This window comes from Geotrypetes seraphini, chromosome 12, assembly GCF_902459505.1.
Source record: "Geotrypetes seraphini chromosome 12, aGeoSer1.1, whole genome shotgun sequence".
Lineage (NCBI taxonomy): Eukaryota > Metazoa > Chordata > Amphibia > Gymnophiona > Dermophiidae > Geotrypetes > Geotrypetes seraphini.
This window is the reverse complement of record NC_047095.1, coordinates 68,914,660-68,931,631: the sequence shown is the minus strand read 5'-3', so window position 1 is coordinate 68,931,631 and position 16,972 is coordinate 68,914,660. Positions and strand designations below refer to the sequence as shown.

Genomic DNA, 16,972 nt, shown 5'->3' with positions numbered 1-16,972 from the left:
ATGTGACCATGAGAAGGGAAAATGAGCCAGATCTGATTGAAGAATGTTATCATTCAGAGGGAAGATCTCTGATTTCTCCCAATTGACAGAGTATCCGGATAGAAGGGAATATTGATGTTTGACAATATGTATAAGATGAGGAAGAGAGGATAGAGGGTTCCTAAGAAAAATTAAAACATCATCAGCATAGGCTGCTAATTTGAAGTCTCGATCAGAAGAGGGAATACCGTTAATTAAGGGGCTTTGTCTAATAGCAGAAAGAAGAGGCTCCAACACTAAATTAAATAGCAATGGTGAGAGAGGACAGCCCTGTCGAGTGCCTCTTTGAAGGGAAAATTTATTGGATAAAGAGTTGTTAATCAGAATACGAGCTGTGGGTTGGTGATATAACGCTTCTATCCAATTCGTGAAGAATGAGCCAAAATTATACCATTTCAGGACACGGAAAAGAAAAGGCCACTCCACCCAGTCAAAGGCTTTTTCAGCATCAATAGCTAGGCCTATTATAGGGTCTGACATTGTTTTAGCGTGAGCGTTAATATGGTGAAAGAGGCGCAGGTTATCTCCTATATATCTTTGTTTAATGAATCCTGTTTGATCTTTATGTATAAGAGATGGAATCACTTTGGTAAGTCTTAATGCAAGTAATTTTGCCATTATCTTGTAATCTAAGTTAAGGAGAGAGATAGGGCGGAAGTTTTTAACCAAGGTGGCGTCTCTGTCAGGTTTAGGAATTACTACAATGGTGGCTTCAGTGAAATTGAATTGTTTGTCCGGAGTGGAATGGAGGAAATCATAATATGTAAGGAGATGAGGGGCTAAGATGGTGCGAAATTGTTTAAAGAATTCGTTAGTAAAGCCGTCCGGGCCGGGGGCTTTCCCAGCAGGTAGGGAAGATATGGCAGCTTCTATTTCTGATATAGTTATCGGGGAATCTAGTTCCAATTTAACAGAATCCGATATGGTCGGATGAGTTAAGGAGGAAAGAAAGGAGTCTATATCTGATTCAGGAGCAGCAAATTCGGATTGGTATAATGAAGCATAAAAATTTTCGAATTGAGAGGAGATTAAAGATCTGGTTTTGACTAATTGACCTGATGGATCTTAAATAGCCGTGATATGTAGTCTTTTGGATTTAATTTTAAGGTATCTGGCCAAAGGGCGACCCATAAGATTATCTCCCATATAATGACCAGAATTGGAAATGAAGATATCACGCCTGGCTGTACATGAAACTAAAGTATTATATTCATATTTAAGTTTTTGGATACGTTGGAGAGTAGCTGGGTCATGTAGGTGATTAGACATATGTTGTAATTCTAATGTTTTAATAGAATTTTCTAAGTCTTTTTCCTTTATCATGGACTGTTTCTTTTTCCAAGAGGCAATTTTTATCAATTCACCTCTGTTTTGCATTTCTAATTCAGCTGTATTGTAATTCTAATGACAACCCAATGTCTCTTGTTCTCAATAGCTTATTCAACAGTTTTGTACTTCTAAGGATATCCTCACTATCCACCACTTATTTTGTATTTCAGGACTATAATTCCTCATAACATAATAGGAGCTACTTGATTTGTAAATCACTTTGAACTGATTTAGGCATAGAGTGATCCAGAAATGGACGATTAGATTTATTCTCTAGGCACTGGCCACCCTTCCTCTTTCTCATTTATACTGTGTATGCAGCCGCACGCAACGGTGATAAATTTCACAGATAGGTGGATTAGCCAATCATATTAGCCAGATTGATGTTTCCTGTGCAACCAGCCAAGATACCTCACTGATCATGATAAGCAGGTTCACAAAGGATCTAAATTTAACCCCATGTACTCATGGGCTGTAGGGCAAACTTCAGTCATGGATGTTCAGAAGGTAAAATTAGAATCCAAGAAGGAGATTGGTCACATGAGGATTCACTTTCTCTTATTTTAGACAAGGGAGATTTGGTTAGAACTAAAAGAATCAAACTTCTCCCAGCTTCCAGTTTGGATTTAATCACATCAAACCCTGCAGGATAAATACTACAGAAATTCACTGCATCCTTACTACATGGACTCTGTGAAAAAGGTAAATGCAGCAAATGGTTAGCCAGAGACTATCATTGCTGGCCCCATTTTTAATACTTGTTCAATTGTATTTTTAAAAAATTGATGCTGAGCAGACTGTTAAGCCTGTTGAGGTATAAACCAAATGGAATTCAGCGCAGGATGTTTCATTGCAGCCACGCCGAAACCACCGCGATGAATCGTCTTCTCCAAGTCTCTGTTAGTACCTCTCTTCCTTTCCACCCCAGTGGCATAGTAAGGGGGAGAGAGGGGTATGAACTGCCCCTCAGATGCTGTCTTGTTGGGGGTGTTGGTGCCTCTCTGCCCCCCCCGCATACCTCTTGAAACGTTCGCCACCCCTTGCTCACGCCGGCCTTGGCTCCCTTCTGACATCACTTCCTAGTCATGGGACTTGGACGTCACATCAGAGGGGAGCCGAGACCAGCGCAAGCAGGACGTGGAAAATGCTGCTCATACCAGCAAACTTTTCAAGAGTTATGCGGCACTCTCCTCTTCTTTTTATGTATGTTACGTCTTGTCATTAACAAGTATGTTAATTGTTCCCCATTTTAATTGTTAAAATGCTTAGAATTTATGATTAGCGTTTCATCAAATTTTAATAAACTTGAGCAGCAGGGAAGAGTAAGGGCATCCTTATTTTGGGGGAGAGGGGGGCATCACACCCCCTCAAACAAGGTCAGGTGCTGCTATAATGCCCCCAAACTTTCAGCCAGGTATAGGAAGATTCATTGTGGCCGATTCAGCACTGAAACAGCCGCAATGAAATGGCCACACTAAATTGTCCTAGACCCTAAACCAAAATGAGTGTTTGAATCCACCAAAGACAATATTACATAGGCAGTGTCTGAATTTATTAGAAAGTTGATTCCGTCAATCTGTCCTCTCCTGGTTTGCCTCCTATCTCTATCTTACCCAACACACCTATAGTGTATATGTTGGTAAGTCCTCTTCTGCTGCTACCCCGCTAGCAGTTGGTGTACCCCAGGGTTCTGTCTTAGGACCTCTTCTTTTTCTATACCTCTTCCCTCGGTGCCCTGATCTCCTCCCATGGTTTCCAGTATCACCTTTATGCTAATGACTCCCAGCTCTACTTTTCTACACCTGAAATTTCACCTAAAATCCAAGAAAAAGTCTCTGCTTGTTTGGCTGACATTGCTGCCTGGATGTCCTGCCGTCATCTGAAACTAAATATGTCCATGACTGAGCTGCTCCTCTTTCCTCCTAAACCCTCTGTTCCTCCTCCTCCTCCTTTCTCCATCTCTGTAAATAATACTGTCTCCTCTGCAACAAGCTACTAAGACCTGTCGCTTCTATCTCTTCAATATCACCAAAATTTGCCCCTTCCTCTCTGAGCACACTACCCAGACCCTTGTCCAAGCTCTCGTAACCTCACTCTTAAAATATTACAATCTATTCCTAACTGGTATCCATCAGTGTTGCCTCTTCCTCTTGCAATCTGTGCAAAACTCTGCTGCGCATCTCATCTTCTACCGACCTCGCTACGCTCATGTTACCCCTCTCCTTAAGTCACTTCACTGGCTTCCTATCTGCCATCGCATACAGTTCAAGATCTTATTGCTGACCTACAAGTGTGTTCATTCTGCTGCCCCTCAATATCTCTCCTCCCTTCTCTCTCCTTATCCACCTCCCAGAGAACTCCGTTCCTCAGATAAATCACTCTTAGCGTTACCCTTCTCCTTCACTGCCAATTCCAGACTTCATTCCTTTCATCTAGCTGCCCCTTGTGCCTGGAATAAATTACCCAAGTTTGTCCATCAAGCCCCTTCCCTTGTTTAAAAGCAGACTGAAAACCCACCTTTTTGATATAGCTTTCAATTCTTAACTCAACTTCCCTCTGCCCTCCAACCCAGCCAGCTGATTAACCGTTCCCCTTAACTGTATCCATGACATCCTGTTTGTCTGGCTTGGCTGTTTAGATTGTAAGCTCTTTGGAGCAGGGACTGTCTTCTTTGTGACTCTGTGCAACACTGCATGCATCTGGTAGCGCTATAGAAATAATAGTAATAGTAGTATTTGCAGAGTCTTAGAGAATAGCAGGCTGCTGAATACTATTTTATTTTTTTGTTTAGAACAGGGTCCCATTCTCTAATAGTCTATGCTGTGCCAAAGCCCCCAGTACTGTTTCTGCTATGTAGATTAACACCACCTGACCTTCCCAGGCTCTACCTAGTTTGTAAAACTCCTAGCATGATTTTTGTATTCATTATAGAGTGAGAGTAGAAAATGAGATCTCCACTGCATTAGTTTAATCTAAAATGCAAATTTTCTGATAAATTCAAAGACTACTTATGTAATATTGTCCCTGATGGTTTCAGACACAAACCAAATTATCTGTATCATGAGCCTTTATGAAATAATATAATCCTTGGATATGGCCAGGTACCTTGCGCTTTTATACTTAGCTTAAATCCATCATTCTTTCATGCTACTGGGGATCATGAAGCCCCAAAATTCATCATAAGATCTAAATAAGAACTGCATGAAATCTTCTACAAAAACAAAAAATAACAAATATAAATAAAATAGGTTGAATGAATCTGGGCCAGTGAGGAATATCATACACCAAGATTCCCACCGGATATGAACTTTTATCAAAGGTGGAGGGAGGTGTTTCTGAGGCCTTCAGTCCATTATAATAAGATACATAAAATTATCTGAGCATTATCAGTGGATGCTTGAAGGGTGCAGGCATCATAGAGGGAAGTACTTTATTAATGTTGGGGTTTGTTGGAGTTACATTCGAATATGGAATTACAGGCATCGCTCAGGTGCTATGTAGCGAGCTGCAGGTCTGGAGAAATATAGTCTCACTCTGGCATGGCCTGCTCTGAATTTACATGTGGTGCATGCTTTGGAAATCATGTCAGATGGATGATGTGAGTATGCACTGGTAACAAGGTCTGATGCAGTGTTTTCCAGACTCTCGGGGACAGTACCACGGTTTCCTGGGACCTATGTAACAAGAAAAGACAAGGTTCACATGGGTATTTTGGAATCATGTTTTGGAATGGATAAGTTCCATTCTATTTCTTCTCTCTCTAATGCTGCTGCCACTTGACTGAGAACAGCCTCGGTCATCTGAGCCAGTGCTGGACATTTTTAATTGCCCACCACAGTCTGGAACAGTTCATTTAAAAAAAAAAAAGAAAGAGTCTCAAAATAGAGGTTAGGTGAGAAACTGGCTCAGATGTCCACCTTAATACCCCTACTCATCTAAGCACTACAAATGATGTACAAAAATACATCCACTACTGACACATATGAGCAAAATCATGGCTCTGCTTCCATCACCAAACATATCTGTAGCAATCCACTGATACCAGGAGAGGATCTGCATCTCAGAGGGAATTAGCAGATTTGCAGTATGAATTATACAGAGAGATCTTGCTCTCTTCCACATATTTCTGTGAATCTAGAAGTTCACCCAGAACCTGGAGGTTCTAAAGATAATGTGTCAAGCAAAAGTAAGTTGAGATCTCACCTCGTTATTTAATAAACTAAGCTAAATGTATAATTAAATATACTTCAACATTATTTCTAGTGCACTAGGTGTGTCATTCTGGACAGTAGGGTATTCTTCCCATGCTCGAGAGCCATGCAGAAGAAATCCAGTCCAGGTTTTCAACTCTTCCTCCTTCACCAGACGGCTGCCCCCCTCAGTTTTTCCTTCTGCACTTGAGCCAGAAGGTGTCTTTCTCATCCTCTCTGTAAATTTCTTTATTGTTTTTGGTTCTTTTTTGCAGATTTTATTGCACCAGAGCTCCTCAGTACGGTGAAAAGCTCTGCCTGCGTGGAGAAGAAGCAGACTTGTGTCTGCAACCAGCAGGTTAATCACTTGGGGACCTGTTTAGCCAGCCTGCAGAAAACTTTGTGGAACTCGGGGTCCATATCCCTAGTAGCTTAGCTCACCTACTGAATTGCAGTGTAGGTTGTTAGGCTCCCACAGAGGGCTCTTCAGGATTCTGGCTGTGATTTTGCCTCCCCTCCCCTTCGTGTGCAGTTCCATGAAGGTCAAATATCAGTCCAACTGGCAGCCTGTAGATCTCAGCATTTGGAGGACTGACTGAGATAGTGATTCTTGTCCCAGATCTAGCTACTTCTTAGAGCTGAGGCAGGCTGTAGCACCTTCAGAATATGTCACAGTGAGCAAGACTATTACAGCCTATGGACAAAATCAGGAGGGGGGTCTGAAAGCTGTTATAAAGGTTTCTTCCACTTCCTTAGGGTCCCACACCTCTAAAATCCTATTTTCAGAGCTTTTTAAGTTAAGGTGTTTTTGAGATTTTTTGCTGCCAAAACGCTGCCACAGCAGCCATCTTGGATGTCCCAATTTTTCTTTAAAGTTCTTCAGACCTTTCAGAACTCATTGTTTTGCCTCAAAACTGGCATGGATGGAGTCTTCAGGTTCTTTTATCCCCTAATTCATGCCAAATTTGTGCTGGACAGACACTGGAAGAGCACCCATGTGCCATGTGCAGCGCAGCACATGAAGGGGGGGGGGGGCAGGAGCTTCGAGCTTAGACTCTCCTCGGGTCTAGGGCTGAGGAGACATTAGGGGGACTATCTGCCAGAAGAAAATCTCTTTCAGAGCCCTAGAACAGTGACTTACCTAAGCATAGGAGTGTGGAAACCATGGAGCCTAAGAGACATAAGGTAGAGTTACCTAAAGAGGACTCAGCACTGGCTAGTAAAGCCTATTCTCATGAATTTATGAATTTGAGGTGGACAACTTATTTGGATAGCCAAGATTCTCATAGAATGTCTGGAAGCGAACCAGAGACCACGCAGTGGGGCATGGGCTCCCAGTGTACATCCATCCCAGTTACAGAGGCTGGTCGAGATCCCGTGGACCTTTCTGACATGGACTCAAAAGACAGGGGGGGGGTCAGACTGTATGCCCTTGCTCTCTCAGAGTGAGTCTTCCCTGCTGGGATCTACAGGATCACAAATTGGGGCAAGTACACAAGAAATGATGGTGGCCCTTGACCAAGGGGAAGACCCCACAGTATGCCAGCCCTTAAAGCCTGTGGGGCTGTTAGAGCTCATTACTGACTCTCTGTGAGTTACAATTAGATCTCCAGCAGGCACTGTTCGCTCAGTGGAGTAAGAGTGGAGTAAGAGTGCAACCTACGGTATTTCCCTGGTATCCTGATACAAGTGTTTTTGTCACGGAGCACTGGGATGCTCCTGAGGGCTCTTCAAATGTAGCCAAAACAATGGCAAAGCTGTATCCTATAGGACAGTGGTCCCCAACCCTGTCCTGGTGGACCACCAGGCCAATCGGGTTTTCAGGATAGCCCTAATGAATATGCATGGAGCAGATTTGCATGCCTGTCACTTCCATTATATGTAAATCTCTCTCATGCATATTTATTAGGGCTAGCTTGAAAACCCGATTGGCCTGGTGGTCCTCCAGGACAGGGTTGGGAATCACTGCTATAGGATATTAGAAAGATAGACCTAAAATTCCATCTTACCCGAGATAAACTGTATAGAAAAAAATGGGTAACACGATGTTTAGAAAGACCTCTATATATCACAATTTTAAAGATTCTCAGAAGTGCTAAAAAATAGCTACTGCTTTTATGCTGTTTCACACAAATTTTAACAAAATTTATCAAAAGATCATTTTCTATCAAATGAATAAAGTTTCCATCTGAAATTTCTATATGAATTTCTTACTCGGGGTTGGAGGTGAGCATATCATAACATAATGGATGAATCAGATCATAGGACCTCCTATGATCAATATATCATTCCAGGTCTGCATCTTGAACTTGATGTTGTAATCATCTATGCTCTACCCCTCCTTCCCACTGTTTAAATTGATTATCCACTAGTGCAAAAAATGCAAAAACCTTTTTCTTGTGTGGTATATATATGCAAAAACCCCTTTTTTAAAAATAATTTTCAATCAATGGAATATCTTTTAAGAAAGAAGGCAACATTTATCTTGGGTGGAACCAGCCACCACCAACATTGGAATGCTGAATGTAAACTCCCTGTATCCTATGGCACAGGAGTGTCAGCAGATGTTCACTCAGCCTAAGGTGAATTCCTTGGTGGCCTAGGTGACGAAGTGCATTTCCCTGCCAAGTGAATGAGGTGTAGTATTAAAGGATATGCAGGATCACAGAGTGGATGTGGTCCTGAAAAGACAATTTAAGGCACTGACTTTAGGAATTAAAGCAGCTGTGGCAGCCTCTTTTGTGGCACGCATGTGTCATAGCAAGTTGTGTGGGTTTACCGTGGCGGATGGCAAACCTTTGCTTCAGCTTATGCTAGCAGGGGTGAATTATGTGGTTGATGCTCTCTACAACATAATCAGGGACATGAGCAAAATCTTGGCTAATTTGATCTCTACCCACAGAATGCTCAGGATCAGGCAATGGGCAGGAGATTCCACCCCTAAGGCTACACTCAGCAGACTTCAGATAGATGTTGTTCAGAAAGGTCTGGCTGAATGATCTCTACCTGACAGCAGACCAGTAACCATTAGAGGTTCCACACAGTCTAGTTTTTGTGGTTCCAGGCATTTTCACCTGTATTCAAGAGGAGCCTCATCTCAGAGATCCTATCAGGGATCAAGACAGAGATTTACAGGACCAAGGCAAAACCAAGCTTCAAGTTCTCATCCCACTCCAGCGTCCAAGAGTACAAAATGACTCCAGGACTGCAGCCTTTCCCCTGAGAATAGGAGAAAGGCCCTCAGAGTATGCGGAGGCCTGGATGCAGATCTCATCAGACCATTGGATCCTAGAGATCATTCAGGGAGGTTACAAGCACGAATTTGCCCATTCCTTAACAGACTGGTTTGTGGTCTTCCCGGCGGGGCAACCAGAGAAGGCAAGCAAAGTATTAGGAACATTGCAGAGACTGGTAGAACTCCGAACCTGTGCTGCCTGAAGAATTGGGCTTCGGCAGATACTTCATATACATTATAGTGCTCAAGAAAGGCACAGAAGATTGGAGACCCATATTGGATCTCATGTCAACATGGCTCTGAAAGTTCCATGCTTTCGCATGTGAACAGCATGGTCAGTCATTGCAGCAGTAGCACCGGGGGAATTTTTGGCTTCTCTAGAGTTGACGGAAGCCTACCTGCATATTCCCATATTTCCAGAGCACAGGAAGTTTCTAAGATTCCATGTCCTGGAGAAACATTTCCAGTTTTCAGTGCTACCCTTTGGTCTGGTAACAGCAAGCACATTCACCAAGGTGATGGTGCTGGTTGCTATGCATCTTTGCAGGGCAGGATTACAAGTGCATCCATACCTGGACGACTGGCTGATCAGAAACCTGTCATTCTTGGTAAAAGAACGAGAAGTAAATCAGTGGTTAAGTCTTGTAGAGCCTGGGCTGGATAGAGAATTTTCGCAAGAGCCAACTGGTTCCATCCCAAACCCTGGAATCCCTGGGAGTTCTATTCAACACAGCAGAAGGCCATGCTTATCTCCCAGAGGCACGCAGACAGAAGATTTGCTCTCAGATTATAGAGATGGCCAGGCCAGCCCTGTCAGCTTGGCTCTACCTCCAATTGCTCAAAAGCTCACATGCATCCCCTTCAGAATGCACTGCTGTCTCGGTGGTCTCTGCAAATGGACTCTCTTCATATGACAGTCCAGTGGATCCTGGAATTCCAAAACAGCATATCTTGGTGGCTCTGGCCACAGTCATTATTGAGAAGCATGCCCCTCCGGATAACATTCTGGGTTATTCTGACAGATGCCTGCCTATTTAGCTGGGAAGGTCATTGCAACGGGTGTCCATTCCAGGGGCAGTGGTCGGCCTCCCAGAGAAATTGGTCCATCAGCAGGCTGGAGCTTCAGGCCATTCAATTGGCATTACAGAAGATCATCAGAGCCAAAAAGCCTATGATGGTCTCCGTTTACGCGAAAGTTTGGGAGACATTTCAGCACTGGTGCATGAAAGAAAAGGTAGAGCCATTTAGTGCTCCAATCTCAGTGGTGCTGGCTTTCCTCCAAGCAGGTCTTGACAAAGACCTCACAATAGCATCACTTAGGGTCCAAGTGGCAAGCCTTTAGTGCTTCAGAGCCCAAGAACGCAAAGCTGTCCTGGCTTCTCATCCCAACATAGCCAGATTCCTGAAAAGAACACTAAGGCTCAGACCAACTGTTTCTGCCATGGAACCTTAACGTGGTCTTGCACGGACTCAGGCTCTGTATGAGCCTATACAAGAGGCATCATGGCATCATTGAAGGATCTTACCATCAAGACTGTTTTCCTCGTAGCCATTACATCAGCAAGAAGAGTCTTGGAGCTATAGCCCTTCCTCAAGAACAGAAATCTCAAAGTCTCTCCTTGAGGGCCGCAATCCAGTCGGGTTTTCAGGATTTCCCCAATGAATATGCATTGAAAGCAGTGCATGCACATAGATCTCATGTATATTCATTGGGGAAATTCTGAAAACCCAACTGGATTACTTTGAGACCCTGCTCAAGAACATGGAGGCGGGAGTTTCCTTGTGCACAGTTCTGTTCTTTTAGCCGAAGGTTTTACCTGCTTTCCATGTCAATCAAGAAGTAAGATTACCAGCATTACAATCCACAGGTTCAAAGAAAAAGGACCAAATTCTAAGGAAGGAGAGTTCTCTTACATTATCTAGAGCATTGTTCTTCAACCGCCGGTCTGCGGACCGATGGCGGTCCGCAGAAAATTTCTGCCGGTCCGCACAGAGCCAGCGAGATCAAGTCGGCAGTTAAATTTCCTGCCGACTGCGGTTCCTCCCGACTGCGGTTCCTGCCAGCCTCAGGCGATCAAGACAGGCTGCCGACATCGGGGCCTTCCCTCTGTGAGTCTCGCCTGTTAGGAAACAGGAAGTTGAAGCAAAATAGGCGGGACTCAGAGAGTGAAGGTCCCGACGTCAGCAGCCTGTCTTGATCGCCGCCCCTGCCGAGTTATTGAAGAGGGCTGCGGGGAAGTTGCATTTAGAACGAGAGAGCTGCAGATACAGGTGCAGGTGGAGGGAGATGATCCTGGGGAGCCTTCACAGTGGCTAATTCCCCTCCCACCAGCTCTCCTACTTGCCAGGGCAGTGATTTACCGGCAACTTCCTGCAGGCAAGTACTGAGAGCTGCTGGAAGGGGAGGAAGTCACTGTAGGAGGCTGGGAAGCTGCTGGATAAAGGGAGAGCTGTTACTGGACTTGAAGGGAGTTAGAAGGAGAGATGCTGCTGGGAGGGGAGAAGGGAAAGGGATGGGTAGAGAGTTATTGTTGGATAGAGGGAGAAGGAGAGATGCTGCTGGGAGGGAAGGAGGGAAAGGGATGGGAAGAGAGTTAATATTGGATAGAGGGAGGAGGGAAGGGAGAAGGAAAAAAGGAAGGAGGGAAGGGAGAAAGAAAAAAAAGGAAGGAAACAGCTGGCAGGGAGATTACAGGAGGAGAAGGGGGTCAGGGAATGGAGAGATCAGATGAGGGAAAGGGGAGAGAGAGGAATGAGAAAGTAGAGAGACATTGATGCTGGAAAGGGGGTCAGCAGAGAAATGAGAGAGGGATAAAGATGCTTGATTTGGTGTAGGATAGATAAAAATGAAGAAGGCAGTGAAGCTGAAATGAATGATGTAAAAATGAGAGAGGAGGCACAGGCTGGATGGACAGGGGAGAGGGGCATAGAAAGAAGTCAGATACATATGGAAGGGGGAGAGGGAAGACATTGGATGGAACACGCAGATGCTGGATTGAAGAGACAGGGCAGACACTGGAAGGAAAAGAGTGAAAAGAAGATGAAAGCAGAAACCAGAGACAACAAAAGGTAGAAAAAAATAATTTTATTTCTATTTTGTCATTAGAATATATCAGATTTGAAATATATATCCTGCTAGAGACATAACTGGGGACTGCAGTATTCTGTTAGCATATTTCTGTGTAGCATTCTATAATAACTTGGCTTGTTCAGTTTTCTTGCTAGTAGAGGGGATATATTTGAAAGGGAGGGGAGACAGGGGTTTTGTTGGTCCGTGCTCTGTTTATTTGTATTTATAAAATCACAATTGTTTAGAATATTGTTTCTTTTTATACTTTAATAAAATACGTTCAATATAAAATCATAACTGCGGCTTGTGCAGATGGGATCAGATGGTTTGCGGGGACCAAGCTGACGGAGATGGGGCGTAAACGGGGTTTTTAAATTTTAGTCCTAGTAGTTTGCCGGTCCACAAAATAATTATTTTATTTCTGCCGGTCCACGGGTATAAAAAGGTTGAAAAACACTGATCTAGAGGTTACTAATGAGTTCCGACTCTCTGACCATCTGTTTTTGCAGACAAGTATCCAATACTACCATATTAAGATGGATATACATTACCATCTTGTCATCATATATTGCCTATGGCAGGGGTGTCCAATGTCGGTCCTCGAGGGCCGCAATCCAGTTGGGTTTTCAGGATTTCCCCAATGAATATGCATTGAAAGCAGTGCATGCAAATAGATCTCATGCATATTCATTGGGGAAATCCTGAAAACCCTACTGGATTGCGGCCCTCGAGGACCAACATTGGACACCCCTGGCCTATGGTAAGCAGTTGCCGGTCTCCTTGAAGGCGCATTTTACTAGAAGCATGGCTTCTTTGTGGGCAGAAGTACAGGCAATTTCACTCAAGATTTGTAGAGCAGTGACCTGGTCCACACTGCCTATGTTCTTCAAGTTCTACAGAGTGGATGTGACAGCACAGGAGGACACCATCTTTAGGCCCTCAGTGTTACAAGCAGGCACAGAGGTCCCACCCTAGATTTCTGGAACTGCTTTTGTACGTCCCTACTGTTCAGAATGACACATCTATTGCACTACAAAAAGAGATTTCCCCCCCCCCCCCCTAGAATTAGGGCCCAGCATATCCCAGAAGCCATTTGCTATCCATGCCTGTTTTATCATTCCCTCTCTGAAAAGCTCCCTAACCCCTATTTGTTCTAACATAAGAACATAAGAATAGCCTTACTGGGTCAGACCAATGGTCCATCAAGCCCAGTAGCCCACTCTCATGGCAGCCAATCCAGGTCACTAGTACCTGGCCAAAACCCAAGGAGTAGCAATATTCCATGCTACCGATCCAGGGCAAGCAGTGGCTTCCACCATGTCTTTCTCAATAACAGACTATGGACTTTTTTTGTTTGTCTGCTTGATTAGATTGTAAGCTCTACTGAGTAGGGACTGTCTCTTCAATGTTTAATGTACAGTACTGTGTATGTCAAATAGTGCTATATAAATGATAAGTGGTAGCAGTAGTAGTGTTACTCAGTTTCCTTGCTGGGAGAGCAAGGAGTGTGTGTTCCCTGACAAACCCTTTGATTAGCACCAGAAGCGTAAGCGCATTTGAGCTGAATATCTCTATATACAGATATTGCCCAGTAATCAGTGGCTGCCTGTATAATGGTGCTGAATGTATGTAGTGTTTAAAACACTACAGATGACATTTAAAATGACACTGACCATCAATTTGAAAAAAACGGACCCCTTTGCAAACAGAGCAATTTCTGCCCCCAAAGGCCTTGTCAGCTAGGTGAACTGTAGCAGGAGTAACCTAAGACTCACTTGTTCTACGCCTCTTGCTCTTTATCCTTCTCTGCTGGCGTCTGCTTGTTGTTCTGGCTTGAAGGATTATCTTGTCTGCTCTCCTCTGACTCTTCATTTGTAATGGTCTTCATCACCAGCTCATCCTTCTCATTCAGCTCCAGACAATGGCCAGTGGTGTTACTCACCGTGAATGATTCTCCCCAGCTGCTCTGACAAAAGTCAGTCCCATTCTCATACATCTGAGAGGGAAAATGATAAAAAAAATTATAGGAGGAAACATACAAGTCCCTATATCACGCGTGGATGCGACATGATGTCACATGCATATGATGAGATCGCACAGATGCCCTCCAGACGTGGCCCCAAGATCAATGATTTTCAAAATCCGAACAAACTGCCATGTTTTGAAAATCCATCCAAATAGCTGGACAGTCCTCTAAAAAGGGGACATGTCCAGGTAAATCCAGATATGTGGTAACTGTAGACATTTTTTGATAAAGTGGGTGGTGATTGTTTGAAGTTATCCTTCCATTGGAGGTGGTAGGAACAAAAATGTAGGATAAACCCAGAGGATCCCTTGAAGGATGGAATCAAAATACAGAACATTTCTACTCAAAGCAAAACTGAGTAAATGATGTTCACACTTCAAAGAAGCATAGAAGGGAGTAATCTGCATGCAGCAGCATTTATACCCCTAACCACCTTACTGGGCAGGCTAGATGGGCCATACTGCTCTTTATCTGCTATCTTTATCTATGTTGTCAAGGCTTCCCAGGGGAAGAAGCTTAGATGTTGCAACTGGGCTAGGGTTACCAGCCTAGTTGCCCAGTCTTTTTAGAGGAATCTCTGGGTGCCCAGATGGACTTTCCAAAACCCGGCAGTTTGTGTGGGTTTTGGAAAGTCCCGACCTGACCGTGTTTAGAGGGCCTTTGAATGTGTGCAGATGACATCACATGTATCCGCGTATGTTCAGAGACCATCCAGACACGGCCTGGAGGTCAGAAAACAAAGATGGGGCTTTGTGTGGGGGCATGTTTAGAGGCAAAACAGGGTGGGGCTAGAGGTGGAATGGGGCGAGGCTGGAGGCAGAACGGGCTAGGGGAGAAATGGGGCGGAGCCATATGGCTCGGTTTCTCTGGACAAAAATCTGGTAACCCTAAACTAGGCCCAAGGTAGAGTGGAGCAGTGCAGGTGTTAAGCAGGAACTAGGTGTGGAGTAGAAACCAGGTATGAGGGTAGACCTCAGCATTAAGCAGTAAAGAGGAGCTGGGCTGCAATAAATGACGGCAGACCCATTAAGAGCTGTTGTATCAGCAAGATTGTGTTGTCTGGCTCCCCTTACATATGATCATTGATTAGACACATCTCTTATTGGTCCAGTGGGGGTGGGCATTTTTTTTTTTCTACCACTAGAGCTGTTTCCTTGAGCTTAGGTGGCAGCTAAATGACTTCTGTGGCTCAGATGATTGGGTACACAGGGTTGTGTGGCTGAATCACAGAAAACGTCACTGTTACTAAGAATATTTTTGCCTTTAGCTGGGAAGTGTAGCCAAGTCTCTCTGCAGCCCATGGTAGGAAACTTGCACACACATACCCGAGAATTTGCCAAATCCTTGAAGCTGGTTTCTGTTTAACAAACAAGAGCAATAATGATGTTTGGTAAGATAGTTTTAAAAATTAAAAGAGCATCTTGTAATTAAGTTATTTATTTATTTTATTTATTTATTTAGCCCGTCCTCCCAAAGGAGCCCAGAACGGGTTACAGGAGTACATTCATAGTATGGGTAGGACAAAGTTTAGCGAGACATAGACTTTACAGCATGGACAAAGGGGTTTAGATTACAGCAATTACAGTATAGACATAACATGCAGACTTACAAATACAGACTTGGTGGACATAGGGTGGTTTAAATTGCAGCATTTGCAGTGTGGATATACTAGGAAGTGAAGTAGCTTTCTTTGCAGGTGGATGCATCTTTGTTGTCAGAGAATGTGGTAGTAATTCAGGTTATATTTGCGGTGGCATGCGAGTTTTAGCGAGATTCTGTTTGGTATATTAGGTGGTATCTTTGGGATTCTATCCATCCGGGATCTTCAAGGAGCTGGGTTTGTAAATAGTGTTAATACCATCTGGGTCACTGTCCAACAGCCTGTAACACCAAGTCAAGAATTCTGACTTTTGTGTGTCTTTGACTTTGACTCTTACTTGCTGTCTTTGCTGTTTCATTTTTTTTCTCCCTCTCTGGTTTCTATTTTTCTTATTTCTTTTTATCTGTCCAAATTCACTCCACTGTACTTCCTCTTCCTTTTAACTGCTTTGTTATTGTATTACACTGTAGATATATAATAAGAATATAAGAACAGCCGTACTAGGATGCACCAAGAGCGTAAGTGCATTTGAGCTGAATGTCTCTATATACAGATATTGCCCAGGAGTCAGTGGCTGCCTGTATAATGGTGCTAAATGTATGTATTGTTTAAAATACTACAGATGATATTTAAAATGACACTGACCATCAATTTGAAAAACGGACCCCTTTGCAAACAGAGCAATTTCTGCCCCCAAAGGCCTTGTCAGCCAGGTGAACTGTAGCAGGAGTAACTTAAGACTCACTTGTTCTACGCCTCTTGCTCTTTATCCTTCTCTGCTGGCGTCTGCTTGTTGTTTCTCTTGGCTGGCCCAGCCTTACTGGGTCAGACCAATGGTCCATCCAGCCCAATATTCCGTCTTCACAGAGGCCAATCCAAGTCACAAGTACCTGGCAAAAACCCAAATAGTAGCAGCATTCTATGCCACCGATCCAGGGCAAGCAGTAGCTTCCCCCATGTCTGTCTCCACAACAGACTATGGACTTTTCCTCCAGGAACTATCTAAACCTTTTTCAAAACCAGCTACATTAACCGCTTTTACCACATCCTCTGCCAACGCGTACCAGAGCTTAACTATTCTCTGAAAAAATATTTCCTCCTAATGGTTTTAAAAGTATTACTCTCTAACTTCATTGAGTGTCTCCTAGTCTTTGAAAATCTTGATGCAGTAAAAAGTTGATCCACTTTGGATCTTGTAGACTTCAATCGTATCTCCCCTCAGCCGTCTCTTTTCCAAGCTGAAGAGCCCCTAACTTCTTTAGTCTTTCCTCTAGTGCTGCCCAATTCACGATTCAAATCGGTTCACCGATTCACTTCGGATGAATTGATTTGAATCGATTTAAATTTTAAAAAAAATCGGCTTCCCGATTTGGACCCTCTCCCCTCGCCCCCTAAATCGGGCAGCACTACTATCCTCATACAAGAGGAGTTCTATCTCCTTTATCATCTTGGTCGCTCTTTGAACCTTTTCTAATGCCACTAT

The 16,972-nt window shown here is 43.7% G+C and overlaps 1 protein-coding gene across 4 annotated transcripts in view; it reads right to left on the bottom strand.

The window, feature by feature from the left end:
• Positions 1 to 4,773: 4,773 nt before the first annotated feature.
• The window catches only part of LOC117346830 (riboflavin-binding protein-like), a 46,549-nt gene continuing 34,350 nt past the window's right edge, over positions 4,774 to 16,972 (bottom strand). For all 4 annotated transcript variants that reach the window (XM_033916972.1, XM_033916973.1, XM_033916974.1 and 1 more), the window contains exons 6-7: positions 13,639 to 13,859; positions 4,774 to 5,042 (exon numbers count right to left, since the gene is read on the bottom strand). In XM_033916972.1, coding sequence (XP_033772863.1) covers positions 13,644 to 13,859 — 216 coding nt within the window. In that variant the 3' untranslated portion in view covers positions 4,774 to 5,042; positions 13,639 to 13,643. The remainder of the gene's footprint in view (positions 5,043 to 13,638; positions 13,860 to 16,972) is intronic.